Source organism: Protopterus annectens, chromosome 2.part1 (genome assembly GCF_019279795.1).
Source record: "Protopterus annectens isolate FY-2018-M chromosome 2.part1, PAN1.0, whole genome shotgun sequence".
Classification (NCBI taxonomy): Eukaryota; Metazoa; Chordata; order Ceratodontiformes; family Protopteridae; genus Protopterus; species Protopterus annectens.
Genome location: NC_056729.1, coordinates 1,835,298,811 through 1,835,326,401, shown reverse-complemented (window position 1 = coordinate 1,835,326,401; position 27,591 = coordinate 1,835,298,811). Strand labels below are relative to the sequence as shown.

General features: G+C 40.9%; 1 protein-coding gene across 3 annotated transcripts in view; it reads left to right on the top strand.

The window, feature by feature from the left end:
* Positions 1 to 27,591, top strand: part of AP2B1 (adaptor related protein complex 2 subunit beta 1) — a 1,330,026-nt gene that overhangs the window by 246,994 nt on the left and 1,055,441 nt on the right. For all 3 annotated transcript variants that reach the window (XM_044063279.1, XM_044063277.1, XM_044063278.1), the window contains exon 11: positions 5,874 to 6,039. In XM_044063279.1, coding sequence (XP_043919214.1) covers positions 5,874 to 6,039 — 166 coding nt within the window. The remainder of the gene's footprint in view (positions 1 to 5,873; positions 6,040 to 27,591) is intronic.

The window sequence follows — 27,591 nt, the reverse complement described above, 5'->3', positions numbered from 1 at the left end:
CTCTTCTATTGATCTTTTACTCATTCTCTCACTGGCCTCCACACCTAATTCTATATCTACCACTTATTATAACTTAATATTTTTTGACTATATATCTCCGTTACCTTGCTTTCATTCCTGTATCATTGAAAACTTTATTTTTCTTCTATGTATTAATATTGTGCATTTTTTAATTTTCTGTCTTGATTAATTTTTTACTACACTGTAATGTTTTGTTTATTGTATTGGAGCTTTTCTCCTTGGGTCTCTGCTGAAAAAGGGCCTTTGGCCCAACCAAACTAACTCAGTTAACAAAAGGTAGATAAATAAATAAAATAAAGATTTGCTCCTCCTGTTCAGTTACTTTTTTTTGTTAGTCTTGGTCTAAATATAAGCAGTTACAGGTTTAATCTTTGTGTCTGCAAATGGAACTTTGTTGAGGGTTATTTCTGTGTATGTAGGACACTGAAGTGGTTCACATGCAGAATAGTTCCTATTTGAAATAATTAGCCAGTTCAGCTGAACTCGAGGTAAACGAACGAAACAAAAAGGAGCAAGGTTTGTGGTAACAGGTTTGTAACTTAGTAGTATCTCTGTCTCTGTTTGTTTGAGCATTATGAAGTTGACTTTGCTGTATTTTCTGTATGGAGATTTGAATGTATGTATGTGTGCATATATATCATATAGCTAACCAGTCCACTTGAGGACCAGTAATCCATAGGGTGAAACTTGCTGACAGAAACCTTCATTTAGCCTTGGTACATCCCACGTGTAAACTACATTGTATTGCTAGTGAAAGTGTAGAGCAGTATAGGAAACTTATAGTACTTAAGGACTTCATATAGCCACGTTCATCCTCGGATGTCATGAAGCACAAAAATGTGTAGCAGTATCCACCAAACCCTCACCCAGACACAGCCCAACGAGGCATCTGTGTAGCCTGCTCTACTAATCAATCTTATGTTGACCGAGATAATCTTGTGTACCAATTTTGTGGGGAATACATTTTGGCTAATACACTGAGGAATTTCCTTTCTCTTTTTTGAATATTCCCTTGGATTCTTTACACTCATCTAGATTATGGGCAAACCAGTTTACTGTATCACTTGAAGGATGGGACATGGAACACCAGTGCACAACTCTTCAAAGCTATACTCTGATACCATTGTTTCAGGTAAGAACTAGATGCTCAGCATGGTTTGGAAGTTGCAATCTTCGGCTTCAGAGGTAGTGAACATGCTACCACATTGACATTGGTTAAACATATTTAAATTAGATTACAGAGAGTCCTGAAGCAAACTGCAAGAATAAACTAGTGTCCTTAGTGCAGTGAAGAGTCCCATATTTTGAATAAATTTGGTACTGTGGCACAAGGGTCTCTTAGGTGCAAGTGTTCACAGTTCAGCCTGGGATTTTTTTGCCTCCTGCAGACTCCATTGATTTCAGTATTTCTGTACACATCTTTATCAGGTACAGTTAATTTTATCATGTTTTGATATTACTGTTGGGCTTGCTCTTTTTGCTTGTGATATTGAAACATTTTCAGCTGAACTGATTTGAGAGCCACATATTAACTCTCTGCTTTGATGGGTTCTTTCTCTAAAAAAAAAGTTGCTTCTAAGTAGGTTAGTGGATTGCTTCTTTTATCCAAGGCACTTTGGTAGAGGGTTCGTATTTTCTTTTGGAATGCAAAAGTGTCATTAGGCTAGTAGAAAGCATAGCACTTTGGAGGACGATAATGGTGTTTCTGTGCATTTTACTGTTTGGAATCCCTCCCCTTCAAGGATGATGAGTTTACTACTCTCACCATGCCGCTGGTTCAGCAGGAGGGCTATCAACTCTTGTACCACAGCAAACTGGGACACCTGGTCATAGTGCCTTACCTTTTGACCAGGTATTGCTGGCCACAGAGCTGTAGCCTCTGTTAAGGAAAAATGCAAAATGGGTTTGGCTTGATCTGTGTTTTAGTTTGAAGAAACCAGAGTTATTACCTTTGTTCTTGATTTGCCACAGTCATAGTAATAAAGGAGTTTAACTGTATGGTAAAAAGGGGTGCCGTTAAATAAAGCTTGTCTACCTTGTGGCTGTAGTGGGTAACCTGTCTCTATTCTGGATTTTCAGTCTATTCCCAGTCACTTTTGTTCTTATTTTTTATTATCCACTAGATTTGTGCTCTTTATGCCTGAAAGTAAATCTAGTAGTTGGTCATTCTCCCTACTGCAGTTTTCAAGACTGTCTACTTTGGTTTACAATTTTTAAGCCTACCTTTTTTTTTGGAGTCAGGCTATGAAAGATCTCAGTGTTGCTATAATTTGTGGCATGCTGTTCAGCAATTTCATTTTTCATTTGCTTTTCTTGTGTAGATGTTTAGAATTAAACACTTCTTCACTTAGACCCATAGTCTCTGTGAGGTTTATTTGGACTTCACTGGTAAGTGAAGCAGCTGAGAAAGGTAGACTGTCCAAACATTTCACCATACTGCTTCACTTTGTTAAGCAGATAGGGTTACAGAATAACTGCAGCAGGAATGGATTTTTTTGTATAAGAAGCAGTTGTTTCTTTAATTAATAAATTCAGCCTACTGAAAGTTAGCATCCCACCATCAGAATTACTTCTTAAATAAATTCTTATTTTGAATGACATTAGCAGGTGCAAAGCATTTAGCACCAGATGTCCTGGAACTCATTGCTGCTGTCTGTGCCTTCTGACAGCCCAATATCATGCCATGACTGTCATATAGCTCTAAAAGCAAAATAGTGTAGTGATGTCATTTGGATACAAGACTGACACTGATTCAATGTCTTGCTGTGGTTAGGGTTTAGGACCAAAGTGTTACATTTCTGGTACAGGTACTAGTTAGAACTGAAGATAAAAGCATTATTGAGCCATGGAGCTGCATTGTGGAGGCCCTTGAATACTTGGTGAATGTTGAGACTGAAGTGATGGAACAGCACTCTATCGATTTAAAAAGGCAGGCCTGTGATAACAACAGAGTGTATATTGGTCAGTTACTGTAAGCCACATAACAGGTACTAGTGGTAGCTATTTTTTTTCATTCCCTTGTGTGTCTTTCCCCCTTATTTTAATCCCTGACCCATTCTGGTGGCTAACATATGTGATAGCAGATCTGAGGGTCCATGGTGCTTTTGTTCATGGATGTACATCTTCCTTTATACTTCCCATGAAATCTGCTATGCAGATGCGTCTTGACAGAGACCAGAGTATATCTTGACTATCAGCTGCATGACATTTACCATTCTGTAGTGTAGATGTCAGCACTTCAGTGAGCTGCGAATGTAGATGTCAGCACTTTAGTGAGCTGGATCACCCCCACCCCCCCGATGGGCAAGCTGCTGTCAGACACTCTGTCCCATCCTCCCCCACTGCCCAACCTAATAATCAGTTTCATTTAGTCTGGGTCATAGTTGGAGCTTCTTCCTTGTTTGTGTGGAGCTGGACTTATGGTAGTTTTTTGTGGTTGTTGGCTCTGAAAGCAGTCTCTAACCAGTGGAGCTTTGTCAAGCTGCTATCCTTCAAAGGGACAAGCCAACATAAAGTTTATATAAAGAATGGCGCGTTGTCACCTCACAGCAAGAGGTTCTCCAGTTTGATTCTCGGCTGGGGTGCCTTCTGTGCAGAGGTCTGCATGTCCTCCCTGCATTTTTTTGGGTTTCCTCTGGATGCTCCGGTTTCTTCCCATGTTACAAAGACATACTTCTGGAATGTTTCTCCCCGGTCCTCCGCTGAAAATTGGCTTTGTTCCAAGTCGGACTTTCCTAGTAAACAAATGTTAAATAAGTAAATAAATAGTTCCTCAGAAAGCTGTAAACAAGATGTTGCTGTGCCTTTTGTGCTCCCCTTGGCTGAATGAAATCTGTGTTTGAGGTCACCACACCTTGAGGTGCATAAGACACTATTGTTGTGTAAACACTTTGGTGAAGCATCTCTTTTGAGGAAGTCTGCTTGGAAAAGTGCATTGGATAATCGCATTTCTGTAAACTCTCATGTCTGATTCAGGATTTTGTAAGACCCATTGATGTTTGCTAAAGCAGAAAGTCTAAAGTAAGGTATTTATTTATTTTTAGTAATATAGGTGGGGTTGGTAGGTGTTCAGCTGCCAAACACCATCTTAATTTTGCTGATCCAGACACTTTGTATTTAAGCGTAGTTAAGCAAGCTGTATCCATTTCGTGGTGATAGTGATTTATTGGACAGATAGTGAGTTCAGGTTAAGTGTAAGTGAAGAATGCTGCTTACTTATTCACATAGTATAAAGCTGGAGATGTGAGGTCTAAGATGTGTAAAGGGTGAGTAATGTATTTCACATTCCATGTAATTTGAAAGGAAGAAAGAGCGAGTCTTTGACTTGCGTGTCTTAACACTTCTGTGACTTTGCATCATCACTGAATGCTGGGTGTTGTTGAGTGGTTGGTTCAAGCTTGGGATAACTGCACTGAATGTGGTTCACGAGGTAGTAGTCAAAGTTGCCTTGTTGCAGTTTGATGTATGCTTAATTTGATTACAGTTTGGCAGCCGCTCTTGTTGTCACAGTATTTGCATTGTGAGACTAGTTCTTTTTGATGTAATGTCCTAGTTATTAATTATAGAGATTGAGTGCAAGACCTCGCTTAAATTTGGGGATGCTTGCACAGAAGGCTATGTTTTGAATTGATTTTGTTCTGTTCAAGTAAGTGTTGTATACAGAGTCTTATCCTTTTAAATGGCGCACAGCAAATTTTGTTCGCTGATCTGGAAAGTATGTGTAGGATATTTTTACTTTTATGCATGCGGTAGAGTCGCAGTGTTTGAAAAAAGGTACTGAAGGAATATATGGACTGAAGTGTCCCTGTGGGTTGTATTATATAGGGGAGAGGAAGAGATGTTTTGCTAGTAGACTTAAAGAACGTATTGGAGATATAAAGAAAAATAAACCGTTTAGTCCCATAACAAAACATTTTAATACATGTCACAACAGAGATCTGGGGGGATTGCAAGCAACAGTCTTAGAGCAGTTAAATGATAAATTTAGAACACCAGAAGGTATTAAAAATAATTTAAGAGAGAAAGCGAGCCCATTTTTATTCTAAAATACAAGACATTACCCCCTGGGGGGGGGCTTAACAGGGAACTTCATTGGAAGTCTTTTATGTAAAATGTCTTTAAATTTGGCAAGTTTTAATTATTTTAATTGATTGATTGTTTAATGAGTGTGATGTAATATATATGAGGAACGTGGTGAAAGGAAATAGTATACTCTGTAAAGGCTTTTAACAGCCGAGGCGCTAGAGATTTTTTCTGTATTTTAATAAAAGTGATCGTGCTTAATGCATAGCATACCACTTTCATTTTACTGGCCGTGAGGTGTGTTGTTCAAAGGTACTGTAATTGTTTGCAAAATTTAATTTACTAAAAGATGCTGTTTGCATTGTTCTTATCAATTGATCATCATGGCTGCTTTGAATTAGTGTTTGTGAGTTTGTATCACTAAGCTAACCAACCATTAATGTAAAGTATGTGACAGAAACAAGGCGCTTTTTTCTATTGCATTGCTTACTGATGTTTTACTGATCAGTACTGACTTACTGCTGCATCCATAAAGTATATGACATTTATTTTTCTCATTGGTGATAAGACATGAAGTACAGCTCTCTTAGAATGCTTCTTTTCCCTTTATTTGCACATTACAGTGTGAGATTATTAAAAGAATAAGCTCTACTGCAGGAAAGCATCAAATAAATTCTTTAAAAATGAAATTAATGAATTAATTCAGAACCCTTTTCATTCTGTCATTCTAGTGAGTGTCACGGTTTTCAGGAACCAGTATGCTAAAGTATTGGTTTGACATTTGTAAGCATATTTTAAGTATTATTGTGTGTGCTTTTTTGTGCACTTAGGTATGAGAGCATCATTGCCACCTTATGTGAGAATCTGGACTCTCTGGATGAGCCAGATGCTAGAGCAGCCATGATCTGGATTGTGGGTGAATATGCAGAAAGAATCGATAATGCAGATGAACTTCTAGAAAGCTTTTTAGAGGGGTTCCATGATGAAAGCACTCAGGTAAGCCACTGACACATGCTCTAACAAGTAATGACATTGCATAGGTCTGTCCTCATCTGAGGAAACTTCTTCATTCTAACTCCTCCATCCTGTCTTGACAGTATTTCTTCTTTTTATACTAAAGTTTTTTGCTGATAAAAACAGCAGCAACATAGTCATATATGCTGCATTATGTTCTCACTTGGTTATCAAGTACAGTTTTTTTTTACTGTTATATAGGTGTCTATAGAAACATTTGGGTTCCTAGCTCTGTCTCAAAGATTTCATGGCAGATATTAACAACAAAGTAATTTACAGTTTTGGAGTAAATGATAGGCCATAAGAGTCGTATCAAAAAGTGACTGAGCAAACAAGGGACCTGAAGCAGCACTAAAATTTTAAGGGGATCTGAAAATAAATATTGGGAAATGTTGGTGTGTGAAGTAAAGCACAGTCATGTTGAATACATAAAGTGGGTGAAAGCTATAGAGATGTCCTACTTTTCAGCATGTGGCATGCTGGAGAGTCAGTAAGAGTTAGGAGGCAAATAAATTTAAAGGGTTAGTGTTGTGCCTTTCATGATTTTTGAAGCACCAATTTCATCAGCCTTGGATAATCTCAGTTGGTTGCCTGCTAATTTTAGACTCTTCTCAAGTGCCCCATTGACAGTCTGGTGCAGTGTAAGTGCATGTAGTAGCACCAGAATTTTCCTTTCTGACATAACTTGGTGCTGTTATAATGTAAAAACATCACTGCGCACTGCAGAGACGGTCACTGCCTGCGCACTGCAGAGACGGTCACTGCCTGCGCACTGCAGAGACGGTCACTGCCTGCGCACTGCAGAGACGGTCACTGCCTGCGCACTGCAGACGGTCACTGCCTGCGCACTGCAGAGACGGTCACTGCCTGCGCACTGCAGAGACGGTCACTGCCTGCGCACTGCAGAGACGGTCACTGCCTGCGCACTGCAGAGACGGTCACTGCCTGCGCACTGCAGAGACGGTCACTGCCTGCGCACTGCAGAGACAGAAGCTTGGAGACTTCCGTAGTTGGAAGTATGAATTTTATAGACAGTCTGATCCAGTTTGGCCTCCATTGCTGTACAATCATTTCTCAGAGATGGACGGTAACCTGGAGACTTGTTGAATGATCTTTATGACCTAAATATGCAACTTGCAATAATGGCGGTTTAGAGAAGCAAAATAATTTGGGCTGTTGAAAACCAAGCTTTGTATTTCGTTTACATTAGATATGCCTGCAAATCAATACAGAATAAATGAAATGGTTTAAAGAAATCAGCATAGATGTGAATGTTATAACAGAAGTTGTAAAAGACTTTCAGATTTACAGCTGCAGATTGAGAAATAATACAAAAGCAATGGGATGTTTGTAGTCTGAATGCAAAAAAGTTGGTAAAAAAGATTCTTATGACATGTTAAGAGTCAAGGTTTACTTAAAATTATTAATGTAACATAGTTTGTTACATAGAAGCTTGCAGACACACTTACCCCGCACATCTGTATAGGTTTGTCTATGTGTATACACAGACACACACACTCAACAATACATCATGAATAAAAACAGGTGTATTTTATGGGATTTGTGGTTTTAATTATATTAATATCTGTCTCTGGGGAGCTGCTTGTCATATGGTACACATTCTTCTTAAAAGGCTGTTTGAATAAATATCTTGTGAAGGTCACATGCTTATGGACAATGTTTGTGTTGGACCTGTTAAACAGTATATTACTTTTATTACTGCCTTTGCCAAGCAGATGTACCTAACTGGAGTTGATTTTCATATCGGTAACAATTGGTAAATACTGAAAGATCTAGGTATTTCTCAATAGTTGATGTAGTCTTTCACCATTTATATGTATTCTTGAATGATGATTGATGTCTCCTAATTGCAAAAGTAATAGAACCAAAAAAAGTAAAACAGCATATACAGTCAATTGAAACCTATTATGGGCCCGATTCATTAATCTTTTCATTGCCTGATTTAACTTTTTCTTATATTGGCCTGCTAAGTATCATCATGGGAGACTAATTTCACCTTTGGCAGCCATTTCTTGCAGTTATTTTGTCCTGGATATTTCCACCGCATAGCAAATGACAGAGTTCCCCTTTATGGGTCTGCTGTAACCTTTTAATGAAGTGCAGGTGTGATGGTTTGTATGAATCCATTTTCATACATCTGAATGTAAACCAGCTGAAGAAATTATGATCTTTCGAATGATAACTTCCCCTAAATATCAATCAGACACAAAATTTAGTGGTGTAGAAAGACTCTTGTATGATATAAACAAGTTATGTTCCAAAAGGGAGGGATAAACATTACTGCTTTCAAGACATCTGGTAAAGGCCACTTCTCTTCTTTCCACCACAAACTTGAGCTTTTTAGATTTATGTCCATGTCCCTACCAGCAGTGGTACAGGCAAGCATCTCTGCAATCAGCACTTCAAACTTTATTTTAGAGTGCCCATAGTTTTATGTGCATAGCCAGCCAGGTGAAGCTTAGGGTAGTTAATACATGGTCAGACCAGATCTGTTTGATTTCTATGCCATTACCATGGTAAGCGCTGCTATGTCCCTACCCTAGTAAGCTTCTGTTAAAGTGTCTCCATCTACAACTCACCAACAGCAGAGCAGCCAACATGTGTTTAGAATATCCAGTCATTACTGATGTTAGTTATTTATTCAATGTTGCAGTAGCATAAAGCTATAAGGAATATATCTGGTCAAGGATCGAATCTCCAGCCAGTGCACAAAGGCTTCTGGGCACCTTCATCATGCATTGCATGTCCGTTGAAGCACGATAGTGTGCTGGCATAAAAGGGGATGTATAGGTGCCAAAATTCAGAACTTTCCTGCTGTTGAAGTGTCCAACCAGATGTCGTCTGTACCGTGTCTTTACTTTCTACATTTGGCTTGTACCTCATTTTTCTGGGTAGAGAAGTACCCCCTTTATGGACCTTCCTTTATTTGATCACTTATACAAAAAAATGTGTAGACAAACTTCAGAAACCTGGAGGCGTACTCGGAAGTCAGGAAAGTCACCAAAAGCCTTAACGCAGCTTTATTATAACAAAAAATAAATAGCGTTTTCGCTACTACAACAGCGTAGCTTCTTCAGAGGCTAAAACACAGTAAAAAGGCGCCAACTACAATTTATACTAAAGTCAGCCTAATTGACATCAGCTGTAGTATATAATACCTCACTTCCTTGAAAATAAATGATTTCTTTAAAACAAACACAATCAGTATTTGTGTATGATATGTATAGTACTCTTCAAGAACTTAGCAGCAAGTACGTTTAGATAAAATAAGTATTATAATTCTTTATCTATAAAAAAGTACATATATGCATAATTAATATAAAATACTACTGGAACACTAAAGTAAAAAATAACATTTAATAAATCAAACACTTTATATAAAATGTAAAATAAACTCTACGTTTGTGCTATACATTAACATTAAAATTGCAGTGACATTGTTTCTTATTTCTGACAGAATAGAAAATGCTTGTGTGTCGGACAAATTCCATACGAGGATTCCCACACTGTCTGTATCTTCTGTGTAAGGGAATTGTACAATATCTGTTTGTGATATTTGTCTGTTGTTTATCCCAGTTGGACAGTTGGATAAATAACTTTAAATTTTCCTGAAAAACAGATGTCTTAAAGCCCTTGCTTGGATCTCCATGGCTACCTACTCCTCTATACTCCCCTTCAGGAAAACAAAAAACACAAAACGCTAGAGTACTGAAAGGACCCTTCTTTCGACCTTGCTTTTCCATTCTGAGACTGAAGAATACACCCAGATCCCTGTGTGTTACTCTGTGGGGAAACGGTAGTCAGGCATGTCCTTATTAGACCAGACATCGGGCACCTGCCTAGAAGGGAGGACAGTTTTCTCTTCTCTCAAGGGATGGATGATATACCTCAGGTTTAGTAAAGGAGGAGGTGGCAGGCTCGCTTTTGGAGATCCAGATGTCCTACACATCCAGGACCACTAATCTGGACACTCTTAAACATGAAGCACAAAAAAAAAAAAAAGCATCCCCTTTCCACTGCGTCTATTGTAAGGGGATCCAAAGTTGAATGGTGCAATTTTGCTAAAGGTGTTTTAAGGGTCTTTCAATCTTTACAATACATGATCCCAGTTTCCTTTAATCTTAAGAAGAAACAATCCCCCTGTTCTTTTGAGGAAGAGTTTCTTACTGACTCAGAGGAAGAAGAATGACATAATTATGCATCTCAAGTCCCATCTCCAGTTTGAGTCAGTATCTGAGATTCTCCTGTTGAGAGAATTTCATTTTCTATCATTATTTCCAAAGTTAGACATGTTGCAATGGGAAGGAAAAAAAAGATTTCAGAAACACAGAAGAGGTATTATGGCCTTCAGCTGATGTTAGGGTTGCCACTTTTCCTTGTGGCTAAAACTGGTCTTAGGCTGTGCCCCCTTGCACCTCATATAACCCCACCTATTCCTGCCCGTTTTCTACCTATTTTGTGATGTCATCATCACATCGTCTGAGGGGAACGTGATGCAACGATTCCATTCGTGATGCCCTTTTTCCTGTGTATTTACTATGCTTTAAAAAAAAAAAAAAAACTTCAACAGTGTGTTTCTTTTTCTAAATAGAATACCAGAGTTTGTACAGTGTTTTCTGGACTACTGGACAGTCAGTTTGATTTCCGGATAAACCGGGAAAAAACTGACAGGTTGCAATGCTATCTGTTGTCTTTTTTCGTCCTTTCCTCAGCCATTGGGTTTCGGATCTGACCCCTAATCTGACTTTGGCCACTTCTAAGACTTTGGATCTGTAGCTCAAGCTCCTCCCCTTACCCATAATTCTCTCACATGCCCCAGATTACCCCAGATCTCATATACCGCTTCCAGCGATCAGATGTGGTTGATGTGGCTCACTGTTTTTAGGAGACAAGTGATGCTCTAGTTTTGTTTTTTTATGTCTCCCATTTTCTCACCTCAGATCTTTGACTTTTATCCCCACTCCTGCTACCCCTGTTAAAAAAAAAAAAAAAAAAAAAAAAAAATATCTCTCTTTGTGGGAGACCGATTCCACATAAGGATGGTCACGAGCAGTGCTCATTTTGTTTAGGGCCTACTCACAATCATAAATCTTGTTCCATTTGCCAGGCCTTTGTGCATAAAATATTGCGTAGTTGGCTTTAGTCTATCCTCTAGCTATCTACCTTGAGAATCAGCATCTAAAATGCTTAGCGAAAGATGTTATAGAGGGTATGTCTGGGCCTGAGGTCTAGTAGTCTTTGAAGAGAAAGGCCAAACAGCCTAAGTCTAACTCTTCAGCTGCACCTCTTACATTGGACATTTCTCTCGAGGCTGAAAAAGGCCTGGAGATGCATCTGGTTCTTCAGTTGGATTTATTGGCTGAGACTGCTTCAGAGGCCACCATGAATCCCACTACACACATGTCCTTGGAGGCTGTGCAGACGTATGCTTCAGGTGCTCAGGGGAACCTAGGCTCATGATCACTGAAGGGCCTGGGGCAACCTTTAAGTCTTGGTGAGGGAGGAAATCCTGGCTAAGTTACTGAGTGTAGGCCAATGTCTGGCAAGGTGGACATACAGTTAAAAGAGAAGCAAAAGACCAAACATCTTTCTGCTCCCAGGGACCCTCAAAGTGAATGGCAAAATTTTACCCAGGACTTATTTAATGCCCTTATGGCTTTAAAACCTCTTTTGATGGTCTGTCCCTTCTTCCCCTTGGACATTTTCCCCTAGGAAGAAAGTTACAGAACAGGAATCTTCTGAAGATGAACTATTTTCAGATGATGAATCCTTAGCTTATTCCACTCAGATTCCATCTCCACTGGAGTGTACTTCTCCAGAAGAGGAATCTAATGGCACAGAATCTCCTATAGAAGAGATTAAGTTTCTGGAAACTATTACTAAAATGAGTGAATTTTTCAAGTGGGATTGCTCACAGGTTTCATATGTGCAGAAGAGATTATGAGCTATTACAAATGGAGTCTCCCTCCCCTTCAGCTGTTCCATCAGTTTCCCCTGCTTTACTGGATGCATTCTCTTAGGTGCCCCAGCCTTCAGATTATCAGCCCCCTTCCCCTAAGAAGCCAGATGACTTTTATAAAGTGCCAGATGACAGCAGATTTCTTTTCATGTGCTCTTTTAGCTGACCCTGCTGTGGATTCTGTGGCTTCAGATAAACCTTCCAAACTACTGCTATCCACTTCCCTTCTTCCTTCTGATAAGGAGTGCAGGACAGTTGAAAGGCTGGTCAAGAAGGTCTGTATCTCTGCCACTCTAGCTTTCTGTGCTATTAATTACCAAACCCATATGTCCAGATATGTTTTGACACTCAAGTTCTTTCTGACCTTCCAGATTCAGAAGGGAAGACACATGCCTTGTCCCTGTTAGGGGCTTCCTCTCGGGTAGCACACCATTCCATTAAATGCAGCAGAAGCATCCTCCAGGACAGCTGTGTCAGGCTCTGTTTTGAGGAGGTACTCTTGGATAATACTTCCTTTGCCAGATGACACTAAATCTAAGTTAATGGATGCTTCTTTGGATAATAATAGGTTCATAGACTGGTACTAGGCTATCGGCCCTAGGGCCTATACAAGCCTATCCATAACAATTCCGTGGATATTTCTTCCCACAATATTTATTTCCCTGGACCCCTGTCTAGCAGGGCGACTGACATAATCCCTGGGGTGAATTTCCTATCACCCATCCAATCTTCAGGGTTCCTTTTGAAGAGGGCCAAGGAGGCGCTCTGCTTGACAATTATGGGCAGTTTATTCCAGAGTATGGGGAGTCTCTAGGGCAGGAACCCATTCCTCCAGCATGTTTTGTTCATTGTGATGACCAGGTTTAGAGCATGTGGCTTTGAGGGATTGGAATTTCTTTAAGTGGAGCATGTCCAACAGCTCAGGGTTTGACATGGCCTTGTATGTTAAACAGAGATTGCCTCTGAGTAGACGATATGCCGCAGAGTATAGCTGGAGTTTTTTAGATGGTCACCATCGGACATCCGCTTTAAGCCTGTGATTCTTTTAGTGAGGTATTTCTGTGGCCTTTCCAGCTGTTGCAGATGTCTTGTGAGGTACATACCAAATGGGGCATTGTACTCTGTAAATGGGTCTAATGAAGGATGAGTACAGTGGGACAATGACCTCCTTTTTTCTGGATGAAAAGCTCTTAGTGATGAGGTGTGCCACATAGAAGGATTTCCTGACTCTTGTGGCGATGTGGTTATCGAAGGTGAGACCACTGTCCACCTGTGTCCCTTAGTCTCTCATCACATTTTCAGTGTTTAGTGTACTGCCACCTATGTGATAATTCATGGGTACATGTTTTTTCCCAAAGGAGATAACTATACATTTCTTGGCATTAAGCTTGAGTCCATGGCTCTGGCACAAAGCATTTGTTTCTGTAAGGCCCTTTTGTAGAATATCCACATCATTTGGGGATTCAGTAATGGCTCCCAGTTTGCAGTCATCTGCAAACTTCGTTAGCCAGAGTCCCTTAGTGTTGGCCTGTACTTCAGAGAAGTAGATGCCAAACAAGAGCTGTCCCAGGACTGAACCCTGAAGTACTTCACTTGTCTGGAGCTGGATTTGGAGTCTGCTACTTTTACAGTCTGGGTTCTGTCAGTAAGCCAGTTGGCAACCCATCGAGTGACGTAGGGATTTATGCCCAGCTTAGTAAGTTTATCTAGGATTCCAGAGTGGGGGGGGTGGTGTCAAAGGCCTTGGCAAGGTCCAGATAGGCTGTGTGGACCGCCTTACCCTCGTCCACAGCTCTGCAGACTGATTTAAAGGAGTCAGTCAGGTTCAGAAGACAAGATTGGCCCTTCACGAACACAAACCGGGTGGGGTTCAGTGTTTGAAGATTGCCAATGTCTTTCTGTAGAAGTTCCATGCCCTTGCAGATCAGGCAATTCAGACTGATGGGATGGTAGTTCCCGGATTCCAAGGTGGATTCCCCCCTTGTGGAGTACAATAACTGTAGCTGTGCGCCACTCAGTGAGCACAATTATTATTTATTTCCTCTTATTCTTCCTTCGACTTTCATGGCTTCACTGGATATCAAGGATGCCTACCTTCACATTCCTATTCATCCCCTATACAGGATATTTTTACATTTCTCTGTTGCTTCCTCACATTTTCAGTTCTCTGCTTTACCCTTTGACCTTTCTACTGGCCCAAGGGTATTCACCAAATACCTAGCTCCTGTAATTGCTTTCTGCAGGTTTCGAGGCATCCAAGTTTTCCTGTTTCTACGCTATCTTCTGCTTCAGGATGTCTCTCCAGTGGTCTTACTGTAGAACCTACAATTCATAATTTCTCTTCTGCAAAGTTTGGAGTTCACAATCAAGTTCAAAAAATCATCTCTCACTCCTTTTCAGGATCATGTTTTCCTGGGGTCCAGGATACAGGCAGACCTTCTGCTGGCCTCCCTGCCTCCTCCAAAGGCTCTTTCCCTCATTTCTTTCTTCCAAAATCTTCTTTCTCTGCACCATTCCATTGATACCTCTGGCCAAACACCATATGAGAAACTTTCAGTGGTACCTGAAATCAGTTTGGATGCAGCATGCACATCCTCTAGACTTCTTGGTTCCTCATCTTCCCTGTCTAAAAAAGAAACTTTTTTGGTGGATTCAGCAGATGTCTCCAAACCCAGGCCTCCCTTTGCATCCCCCTCTTCCCTCTCAGGAGCTGTTCACAGATGCTTCAGGTGAAGGTTGGGGAGCAGTCTTTGGCTCCTTGAAGTTGCAGGGGATTTGGTCCCTATCTCAAAGAAAGGAGCACATCAACATCAACATCAAAGAGATGAGAGCACTTCTGCTGGCTGTTCAGGCCTTTCATCCTGTTTTCCTCCCAGTTCCTCTAAAATTGTTGGAAGACAATACCACAATCCTCTGGTATGTAAAGAAATGGGGGGGGGGATCTTATCTTCTGTGCAGGTTAGCTGTCTTGGCATGGGAACTGGCAGTTCAGTTCCATGTCACTCTTCAGGCAGTGTACATCTCCTCCAGTTAGAATTATGTAGCAGACACTCTGAGCAGGTCTTTGACTCAATCCCAAGAATGGATGCTTCACAGGGATGTGTTTCTAGACATTGCCTACCAGTGGGGGGTACTCCAAGTAGATCTGTTTGCCTCTCCTCTAAACAGACAACTTCCTCAGTTTTGTGCTAGAATTCCAGGTCCTTTGGTTTGGAAGGCGAATGCCTTATTTTCTTGGAAGTGGATATTTCTTTATACATCCCCCTTCCCCTCATTCCAAAAATCCTGTTTAAGATTCAGCAGGACAAACCAAAAATCTTGCTGGTGACTCCCTTATAGCCAAGACAGCACTGGTTCCCTCTTTTGTATTTAGCCAAGGGCAGTCATCACACGTTACCTCACAGGGTGGACCTACTCACACAAGACAAAGGCACTCCCATTCATCCACACCTGTCTACTCTGCATATGACTCTGTGGGTGATGGGGTTTTGATTCCTTTCAGACACTTTTTCTCATGACAACATGCTTAGGGTTCTGCAGAAGGCTAGGAAACCCAATACTTGGAAGTCCTACTTATCCAAATGGAAGAATTCTTCTGTTTAGTGTCTTTCAAGTAACCTGGATCCACCGACCATAGATGTTCCAGTGGTTCTGTCTTACTTGTGTGAATTGGTCAAGGGTTAGCTTACTCCTCTGTCAAGGCCCACTTGCTAGCTATTTCTGCTGTGGTTCTAGATTCTCTGTCCTAATCTTTGAGAGATGGACGAAAAAGAGGTCTGATACAAAAGTTTTGTACTTGCCATAACAATGAATCTATGTTGTCTGCTTTTGTCGTTCCTCAACCTACCCTCCTTCATTTCCCCCTTCCCTTTGGTAGAAGATGCTACTGTGGTTTCCTGGTATGACCCGGAAGTATACCATCTTGGTCTTTTCCCTCTTAGAGCTCTAGATACCTTTGCTGTCATGTTTCTAGAGTTTTCTATTTACAGGATTGTTTCTCTTCTATACATTGATATCTAGGGTTGCCACCTTTTCAGATTCACAAAGTGGGACCTTTTTTATAGAAACATGAGATTTTGCAAGACAAATCATACCCATGGCCAGTGCAAAGGACATAACTTTTTTTCCAAAATAAAAGCTTATTCTTGTAGCAATTGAGTTGTTTATGCTATTTCATATAAAATTTAGGTGTTTCGTATAACAAATAACTGTCTTCTTTAACTGTTAAAGAAAACTTGAGAATAATTTTGTCCTAAAATCTTAGGACATTTGCCATTTTTTTTTTTCAGGACACAACTGACCAAAGAGGGACAGGTGGTAATCCCAATTGATATCAAGGGGAAACTTGATCTGAGGTAATCTGGGGCTTGTGAGATGATTATGGGTAAGGGGTGGAGCTTGAGCTATTGGATCCAAAGTCTGAGAATTGGCTAAAGTCAGATCTGAAACATTGTTTGAGGAAGATGAAAACAGACAACACAGATGCATCATTTTGGTAAGTACTTAACTTTTGTTTAGTATTGATTCTCCTAAACCCCTGGCAATACCACCAGTTCTTGGGGCTTTGGAGGATGCTTTCAATTCTGCTTGTTCTTCTGATGGTATAAAACGTGATAGAGTTCCACAAATACCTCTTCAGAAATTCTCTTGGAAATCCTGCTGCCATCTCCAAGGCTATGGGTTGAGTTTCCAGCCACTAACCTTTTCCAGTGTGAAGGATATGCCAAAAAAGATCTATACTTCCTCTACCCTGGCTTTCAGACCTGTAAATTTGTCATAGCCTTATAGTCAGATACCTCTTTGTTATGTTTTCTGACATGCAACAGATGGTTTCTAGCTTGTCTACTTTTAAATTTCAAATTTTCACTGAGTAATATAAAGTTAGTGGCACTGAGGGATAAAGCCCTGACTACTGCCCGTGCAACATGAGTTCAGTTAGTGTCTTGGGCAATTGACAGCACAGCAGAACCAGATTGTTTTCACATGGAGCTATAGACTGGGTATCACACCAGAGCTCTCTACCACCCATATCACTTCCCCTATACTTGGCTGCCACTCTCCAGTTTGACACTGAGAATAGTCTGGCACTTGGAGCAGACAATTAAGGCTGTGAGCTGTTAACAAGCTGCTTCCTGTGTTTCAGTGTTTGATTCCCCTCTTCCTTCACTTGCTTTGTTTTTGAGGTGAATTTCTTGGCATCATTGTCTTGAACTTAATAACATGGCTACAGTTGGGGACCCTATCATAATCCTTTATGTTGTTAACACAGTAGAACACAAGCATTAGTAAAGCCTTTCTCTTCATGTGGAGAAACGCTGTGGAATGCCTGTATCTTCTACTTCAGAAATGCTGAGTAGCTGTGCAGGAGCTAGATTACTCTGAAATGTAAGACTGAAACTATCAACATAAACTCATTTGTGTAAACATGGCATAATCTGCCTTTTGTAAGGGCAATGATTTGCAGATATTAAAAATTAAATTTCATTTTTTTTAGCTTCAATTCCAAGAATTGTGGCAGTAATTAAGTGCACTTTCCAGCCTTTACTGAGATCTTGTTTAACTGTTGAAATGTGTACAAGCCGTAAGTATAGGAAGAGGTTTCACTTTTATAGTAAATAATTGCTTTGGCTTAAAATGCTATTTTCCATTATTCTTAAAAACTTGTTGTCCTATCTCGCCTTCATTCTTAACTGGTTGGGTTCGGAACCGATCCCTGGTTCCAACTCGGCCTTTTAGAAATGTTCAAGGTCTTCCACTAGCTTATGGCTGTAACCCTATCCCATCATGCCCTAGGAAAGCTCCTCAGATCTTGTTTGTCGCTAAACAAGATCTGGTGCTTACATTCTGGCTAAGTGGAATTTTTCTTTCCTTGTTTTTTGGATAATTGTAGTTTAAAAATGCATGTATAGCTTTCTAGTGTTTATTACATATACTTAAACCAAGTTAGTGTGTTCGCTTCTGTTGGTTGTTTGCTTTTGTCCGTCGTTTCTTTCTCTAGGCCTTTTTACTTTCCCTATCTCAGTTAAAATTTATATTTTCTAAGCATGTTTTTAGTTAGTGGGCTTCCTTTTTAGTTTTACCTTCTACAGGCTCGTTTAAGTTAGAGAGCTCTGTAAACTTCAGATATTTTTCCCTTAATTTGCCTGGCAAGCTTGTTTGTTAGAGGGCTGCCTTTGGCCCGTTTTAACTTAGAGGGCCTTTTCTTCCCTTCCTATATTTTCCTTTTATCTTAGGCAGATTCTTTTAGCTTAGAGAACTGCCTCTTCTCTGCTTAAATTGCAGTGCTTAGTTTATTCTTGTGTTAGTTTAAAACAAACAAAAAATACATTTATATATATATATATATATATATATATATATATATATATATATAGTATACAGTGCAATGAAAAAGTATTTGCCCCCTTCCTGATTTCTTATTTTCTTGCATGTTTGTCACACTTAAATGTTTCAGATCATCAAACAAATTTAAATATTAGACAAAGATAACCCAAGTAAACACAAAATGCAGATTATAAGTGATAATTGTATGTATTAAGGAAAAAAAACTATCCAAACTTACATGGCCCTATGTGAAAAAGTAATTGCCCCCCCCCCCCCCTTGTTAAATCTTGAAGTAACTGTAGTTAATCACATTTTTGGGAAAGTAGAGTTCAGTTTTCACTAGCTGCACTCAGGCTTGTTTACTGCCAGACCTGTTGAATCAAGAGATCACTTAAATAGAACCTTTCAGACAAAGTGAAGTAGGCCAAAAGATCCCAAAAAGGAAGACTTCATGCTGTGATCTAAAGAAATTCTGAAAAAGATGAGAAATAAGGTACTTGACATCTGTCAGTCTGGTAAAGGTTACAAAGCAATTTCTAAATCTTTGGGACTCCAGCGAACCATTGTGAGAGCCATTATCCACAAATGGAGAAAACCTGGTGAACCTTCCCAGGAGTGGCCGGCCTACAAAAATTGCCCCAAGAGCGCAGCGATGACTCATCCAAGAGTTCACAAAAGAACCCAGAACAACATCTAAAAAACTGCAGGCCTCACTTGCCTCAGTTAAGGTCCGTGTTCTTGACTCTCAACCATAAGAAAGAGACTGGGCAAAAATGGCATGCATGGCAGAGTTCCAAGGTGAAAACCACTGCTGACCAAAAAGAACATAAAAGCTCATCTCACTTTTCCCAAAAAGCATCTTGATGATCCCCAAGACTTTTGGGAAAATGTTCTGTGGACTGACGAAACAAAAGTTGAACTTTTTGGGAGGTGTGTGTCCCGCTACATCTGGTGTAAAAGTAACAAAACCTTTCAGAAAAAGAACATCATGCCAACAGTCAAACATTGTGATGGTAGTGTGATGGGGTGGGGTCATACCTTTCAGTGCAAGAAATCTGGACAAAGCCAGAAAGAATGGGGGGGACAAAGGCTTAAAAATAGGGACAGAATTTAAATATTGCTCCTATAAACTTAGAACGTTACTAGAATAACAGGTTTTGCATTATTATGTATTTTCTGAAGAATATAAAGTCTGAAACTCAAATGTCTGTCATTATTTAGTGACTTCAATCTTCAATGATTTGCCAGAAAACCACAAATTTTGAGGAACAGATCAAAAATATGAGGCAAAAATCTGTGCATTCTGCAAAAGTCTGTAAAGTTGAGAGGTATGACGGGGCTGCTTTGCTGCTTCTGGACCTGGACAACTTGCTGTGATTGATGGAACCATGAGTTATGCTCTCTCCCAAAAAATCCTGAAGGGGAATGTCCGGCCATCAGTTCGTGACCTCAAGCTGAAGCGCATTTGGGTTCTGCAGCAGGACAATGATCCAAAACACACCAGCAAGTCCACCTCTGAATGGCTTAAAAAAACAAAATGAAGGTTTTGGAGTAGCCTAGTCAAAGTCCGGACTTGAATCCAATTGAGATGCTGTGGCATGACCTTAAAAAGACTGTTCATGCTCAGAAAAACCCTCCAATATGGCTGAATTAAAACAATTCTGCAAAGAAAAGTGGGCCAAAATTCCTCAACAGCGATGCGAAAGACTCATTGGCAGTTATCGCAAATGCTTGATTGCAGTTGTTGCTGTTAAGGGCGGCGCAACCAGTTATTAGGTTTAGGGGGCAATTACTGTTTCACATAGGGCCATGTAGGTTTGGTTATTTTTTTTTCCTTAATAAATAAAATCATCACTTAAAAAATGCATTTTGTGTTTACTTGGGTTCTCTTTGTCTAATATTTACATTTGTTTGATGATCTGAAACATTTAAGTGTGACAAACATGCAAAAAAATTAAGAAATCAGGAAGGGGGCAAATACTTTTCCATTGCAGTGTAATGTGTGTGTGTGTGTGTGTGTGTGTGTGTGTGTGTGTGTGTGTGTGTGTGTGTGTGTGTGTGTGTGTGTGTGTATATATATATATATATATATATATATATATATATATATATATATATATATATATATATATATTTTTTTTTCTTCTGGTAGTAATTACCTATTATAGTTGTTGACAGCCATAATGTCTAAGGACCCTAAGGAAACTTAGCCCTCTGGGTTCAAGAAATGTGAAAAGTGTAATCAAAAAATGTCGTTGACTGATGGTCACACTGTTTGTGTTTACTGCCTTGGAGTAGTCCATTTACATGAATCATGTGCCATCTGCCATTCATTCATCCATAGATTTTGCTTGAGAGAAAAAATAAGCTTATTTTGAGAGGTTTGTTGAAGACCCCCTTCATAGAGGCAATTGAAGAAGGTCAGGGTATTTCAGAATTTTTAAAATCCCAAAAAAACCTACTACCTCAGCTCCTTCTGTGCCGATGGAGTTTCACCTATGGAGCCCATCCCCAGAATTGGAGCCAGTTTCTCCTATTCTGATATCCCCTTTGCTTTAGTCTGCTAGATCTCTTACTCCCTCCTTTCGATCCTCCAGGAGCCTTTCTGATGATGATGTGGATCATGTGGTGCAGAGGCTATTAAGGACACCAGCGCTGGCCAAACTCATGTCTGCTCCAACCCAGAGGGATTCAGAACCGACCAAGACTTACCCTTTCACCGTCGATTCCTCCTCTGAGGTGAGCTCATCTCCTCCATCTGAACTCGAGGAGTCTAGGAGCAGACACTCTCCCATCGGGTCCAGGGAGGAGAGTCGGACAGTTGTTGAATCCGATCTTGCCTCTCTGGGCTTTGGTGTGGGTGAACTTGTCTCCTACATCAGCCACGGAGCCAACCCCCTTGGTTCCGGGGATGCCTTCTGGCTCTTCGGAGCCAGAGGTCTCCTCGGATCGGGAGGGGGGGGGCTTTCGAGGTGATGAGTACTGTGGACACAGATAAGTCAACTCTCAGGTCCTGACGTTATTCTCCCAAAGGCACTGGTGTCTCTCTTGGCACCACTGCATCCACATACATGCAGAGACCCCAGGCCTCAGGATGCCCCATTGGGTGAAACCCTCTCTTCCGAAACCTCCCCAGAATGTCCTTCTGAAGAGGTCCCTCAGAGGAGTCCATCACATCTGATACAGACCTTGATGAGTCAGAAGGGTCCCCCAAAGTAGCCCTCTGAGGATGTCTCCTTCGCAGACATCCTGGAGATTCTTAAACAAAGAGGCGGCTGGAAGTCCATCAACCCTTCTGAGGAGGAGCCTGTATACCTGAAGGCATGTGGGTCTCACCCTTCCACCACTTGAGTGTCTCTGCCTTTCGATGAACTGATGGACCTAGTTTGTCGAAAGGCGTGGGAGTCTCCAGACTCAGTAGAGGCTGTTCCCCGAAGGCCAAATAAATTCATAAGATCCCCCACAGATAAGAGTTTTCTTATGAAAGGTGTGCCAGTAGATGCTATGGTGGCGGCGGCAGCCAGCAAAAAGGAACTGTCAGAGGCATTCTCATCTGTCCATCCACCGAACAAGGAGACTCCATGAGACTCATTTCTTATGCAGCAGATGGAGCGAGTAGGGCAGCGGGTTCAGGAATTTCCTTACGGAGACATTCCTGGATGTGGTTGTGTGACATTGCAGAGCTCATTAAATCTTCTTTGGGTAATACTCCTTTTGATAGCTCATCCTTGTTTGGGCCAAAAGTCAAAGACACACTAACCAGGTATGTACAAGAAGGTAAAACTCTCTCTGCCATAGGAGTCCATTTTTCCCTACCTTCTAGACCTTACCCAAAAGCCAAAAGGGAGGAAAAATGTGGTTCCGAAAATCCCAGAGAGCTTTTCAGGACACACGTGGTGATTCTTCCCCCAGGGGTAGAGGGGGAAGCAGTAATGGATGGAAGATGCCAGCCACGCAGCAGTGAGGGTTCCGCATAATCAAGGTGACAGGGAATCATTCCCATCACTGCCACTTTCTACACACCCTCAGCTGGCTAAAACCCCCCAACCACCTATTTTACGTACAACAGCCCACAAACTCCTCTTCAAACCAAAAGGAATGCCCTTCTCTTGCCAAATCTTTAATACCCTACACACCCACTCCCTGAGATCCAAAGACCAAAACCTCCTACAAGTACACAAACCCTTACACCCACCTGGCCAACTACTACTATCTCACACCATAACCAGACTGTGGAACTCTCTACCCCCTCACACTACGTAACATACCAAACCATAACAACTTCAAATCCATGCTTCTCTCTCATCTGTCCTCCAAATGGGAATGTCCTTCACATGCTCCCACCTAAAACACCCCCACCACTAGCTCCTCACCTATGTCAACTTTTCTTTGCCCAAACTGACAAAATGTCATATGTTTTTCTCTGTACAGCTTTCTTAAAAAAATTTATGCATGCAAGCCTATGGCTTATCTTACACATATTCTCAAACTGACATCCTCTTAAATGTAATGCAGTGTATATTTTATTGTAAAACTGTGATTTCTGTACAGATAGTAATATGCAACTCATCTTGTCTGTTGTAATGTGGTGACTTTCTGTATTTTTTACTATGTACTGGAGCTTGTCTCCACTGAAAAAGGGCCACAAGCCAAGCTGGACTAACACGGTTAACAAACAAGAAATAAATAAATTCCATGGTAAGCCCTTTCAGTGCTCCTGAAAGGAGGCCTGTCTGTCCATCTCTGGAGGCAGTCTAGGTCGCTGTACCCAGATGCCAGGCTAAAAATAACAAAAGACAAGTGGGTACAAAACATTGTATCCAGAGGCTACTCTATACCCTTTTCCTTCCCTGTCCCAAACATAAAGAACATCCCAGACATTCCACCCAGTCAAAGGGAACAGACCACTCTAGAAATACAAAAGTTGCTAGACAAAAGAGTCATCCAAACAGTCGCCGCAGACCAAATAGGATCTGGAACTTATTCAAGGTTCTTTTTAGTTCCAAAGAAAACAGGCGATTGGAGACTCATCTTGGATCTCAGCAGATTAAACAAATCAGTAATAAAAGCAAAGTTCTGGATGGTAACACTGCAGTCAGTACTCCTTTTTCTGGGAAAAGACAATTGGATGTGCACTGTAGACCTCCAGGATGCGTACTACCACATAAAAATGGACAGGCTATCCAGGAGTCATTTGCGCTTTTGGTTGGGAGCCATTCGCTACCAGTTTTGAGCTCTGCCCTTTGGTCTCACTACAGCCCCCAGAGTGTACACCAAGTGTATGCAGTAGTCATGGCTCACTTGAGACGCCTAGGATTCCAAGTGTTTCCGTACCTAGACAACTGGCTCCTAACTACCACCACCAAGCATCTGCTAACAAGAGACACCACATTATAACTCTGCTCTCACCTTGAAATCACAATAAATTATGAAAAATCTGCCTTGTTGCCATCTCAATGTATCCTTTTTGTAGGAACAGATCTAGATGCAACAAAAATGATGGCAAAACCTCCCCTCAAAAGAGTTCGTCATCTTCTTACATTCAAAGAAAGTACAAGCAAGAACAGTACTGAAAATCTTGGGGACCATAGCAGCAGCAATAAATTGATTCCATTAGCACAACTGCATATGAAAATCCTGCAGTGGCTACTCTTCACTCAGTGGTCCATGCAGGACCTACCCATGTCCCACCAAATTTTGACAACAGAATCTTGCAAGAAAGGCTTTCGTTGGTGGCTTCACTCCACTCGTGATATTAGGTCAACCCTTTGTTCTTCCACAACCTTTAGCCACTGTGACCACGGATGCTTCCCAGGTAGGGTGGGGGGACATTATCTGAGAATGACAGTCCAAGGGACTTGGCAGAATCATGGGGCCCATTTGCACATAAATGTCCTAGAGATGAGGGGCGTGCTTCTAGAGTTGCAAGCATTCCAAGACTCTCTTCCACTAGGAGCTATTGCAATACAGACGGGCAACATGCTGGTTGTGTGGTACATAAACAAGGAGGGACCAGGTCTTACCCCCTTTGCTGGGAGGCCCTTAGAGTGTGGAAGTGAGCGACCTCCTCCCAACGTTTTCTGATAGTAATGCACATCCCAGAGAAATCCAACGTGATAGCAGACAAACTCAGTAGAGAGATTCTGATGCCTCATGAGTGGTCCCTAAAACAAGAAGTAGCGGAGATGATTTTCCGCAAATGGGGCCAGCCTTGCTGCAACCTTTTTGCCACATCCATGAATGCTAAATGCAGCAGCTGTCTTGCTCTTATCCCCTCTTTGGTGGAGTCTGCTATCTTGCTCTTATCCCCTCTTTGGTGGAGTCACCAAGGGATGCACTTGTTCATGATTGGCCCTTGGGTCTCCTCTATGCCTTTCCTCCCTTTCCGTTGATACCCAAAGATCTTCAGAAAGCCATTTCCTTGGGAAGGAATTTGATACTCATCACCCCTTACTGGCCTCGTCAGATCTGGTTTCCCTTTCTTTTGGCCTCATCTTCAGCAGGAGCTGTGGATTCTGGACCCAGTTCTGGACCTTTTCATTCATGCATCAGGGATGCTCCACCCCTCCATTCAATCCCTCAAATTGACAGCTTGGCTGCTTTGATTCCAAACATAGCTAGGCTCCCTACCCTCTCCATCAGTCAAACATATGTTTTGATCTCGTCTCATAAGGCTTCAGTGAGGAAGTTATATGCCAGCAAATGGAAGAGATTTTCTTCCTGGGCCTTGAATAACCACATTGATCCCTTCTCTGCCCCTATACCTTCCATTCTTGAGTTCTTGGCAAAGCTATTTAATGAGGGCGCAGCTGCAGCTACTGTTAGAGTTCACTTAGCAGTGATATCTAACTTCCACATAGGTGATTCGGGGCCAAGTGTGATGTCCTACAGACTTTGCAAGGCTTTTCTTAAAGGAGCTATTTTATTACGACCACCCATTAAATTCCTTCCAGCACCTTAGGACCTAAACTCTGTTTTATCCCATTTTATTCTTCCCCCTTTTGAACCTGCTTCATCCTGTGATCTAAAGTTTCTAAATTGGAAAACAATCCTTTTGATAGCCATCACTTCTGCTAGAAGAGTCTCAGAGCTACAGGCATTGTAAATAAAGCCCCCCTACATGCTTTTCCACAAAGACAGAGTATCCCTACAAACAAACCCATCCTTTCTACCCAAAGTTTGCTCAGAATCTAATTTGAACCAATTCACAGACCTACCAGTTTTTTCCACAAATATGGCAACAAGGCAGAATATATGCTGCATCAACTAGATGTACATAGGCAATTCGCCTCTACTTACACAGGACAAAGGATTATTTGTATCATTTTCAGACTACAAGAAAGGTGCTCCTGTATCAAAGGTCACACTTTCAAAATGGCTATCAGATTGCATTAGTTTTAATTACAAATCTCAAAACATCTTCCCATAAAAGTAAAAGGTCATTGTACAAGAGCCATAGCAACCTCCTCTGCCTTTCGGGTGAGATTACCAATTGATACCCTTGTTGCTGCAGCACAAATGGTAACGCCTCATACCTTTATCACTCATTACAAAGTGAATTTGGCCTCCCGGAACAGGGCCTCTTTTGGGTTCACTGTTCTGAAGAATATTCTCCTGTGAGACACCCAAGAAATATGGTGCTAGGGACGCTGTCCCAACCATTTAAGAATGAAGGCGAGATAGGACAACATAACATAAAGAAGAAGTGTACTCATCATAACGTTCATGTGTGTTGTCCATCTTGCCTTCATTCTTACATCCCACCCTACTTCCTCCTACCTTTGGCGCCTGGAGGACAGAGTGGTTACAACTGGAAATAAAGGTTTTCCGACCTTCTTCATTGCTCTATAAGTTTTTGATAGTTATTGCTATCTAGTGTTATATCAGCAAACAAGATCTGTGGAGCTTCCCCAGGGCATGATGGGATGGGGTTACAGCCACGAGCTAGTGGAAGACCTTGAGCTTTTGTATAAGGCCGAGTTGGAATTGATTGGTTCCGAACCCAACCAGTTAAGAATGAAGGTTAGCTGGACAACACACTTGGAACGTTATGGTGAGTACATAACTTTTTTTTCCCAGTACTAAGATACCAAAATTATAGAATTTAAATTTTTTTTTCCAGAAAAAATGGAACCAAATAATATCTTTAGTTTTTGATTTAGCCTTCGTTTAACACTTGAAAGTGTGTTTGTCTGCAGATGTGGTGTCTTTGAATAAAAGCAGAAACAGATTTGGGCTTAATGTTAAGTGGTGAGATGATGCATCTCACTATTTGTCTAGCACTTAATAATAACATAAAGATATGTTTGGGAAGAAAAAGAAACAGTAAGATGGTGTACTAAGAAATGTGCAGAAACATCTTGGCTGCTTTTGAGCACTATTCTCGGTGACGTGGCAAGACTGGCTGTGTGCTTGCTGCAGGGATTTGTCAGGAAACATGGTACCCTGACAGAGCTGAGAATAGTCCCTGTAAACATTTTACTGAACCTAAACACATCTGTAAATTCTACATGTCCTTACCTTGTTTGGCAACTTCTTTCATTTGTCCACCACCCTTTGTGTGTTTCTCTCAGATATAAACCTTGTCAAAATTAACCTGCATCTTCTGAAATTAAAGTGCTTCTTTCTTTAAAAGTTTCTGTAAGTTCCTGTTTTGCTGTATGAAAAACAAGTTAACAGTTCATTGCCTTCATGTTTCTAAGGTATACATTGTACATGCACAAATCATTTGCTTTACCTTTTCTTTAATCATATGCTGTATTTGTGCTGGGATAGATGATACCCTAGTGAGGGCTACAGACAGAAGTACTTTTATATTTTACATTTCTTTTTAATTGTTACTTGTCTTTATATCTAACAACCTCACTGTACTATTACCTTCTCATGCAGTTCTTTCATTCTTTAAGAAGTTGCATAGAAATGATTAAACTTGTTGTTGTTATTTTGATGTTCTTTTGGGGGCTAGGATTCATGAACCAGCTGTTCAGCAGTGTAGTACTGGTTACTGATGATAACCACATATCATTGTTCTCTGCAATTCACAAACATCCCAAAACCACAGTGGCTGTAGGCAATGCACTGCTACATGCCAGGATTAGCGCGCTTACTGTGACCATTATTTATTTCACTTCTAAGTCGCAACTTAAAGCTGATAACCAGAAGTGGCTTTTTGATGGGTGACAAAAAATGTACAATGGTAATTTTGACTGTTGTGCATTTTTTTATTCTTG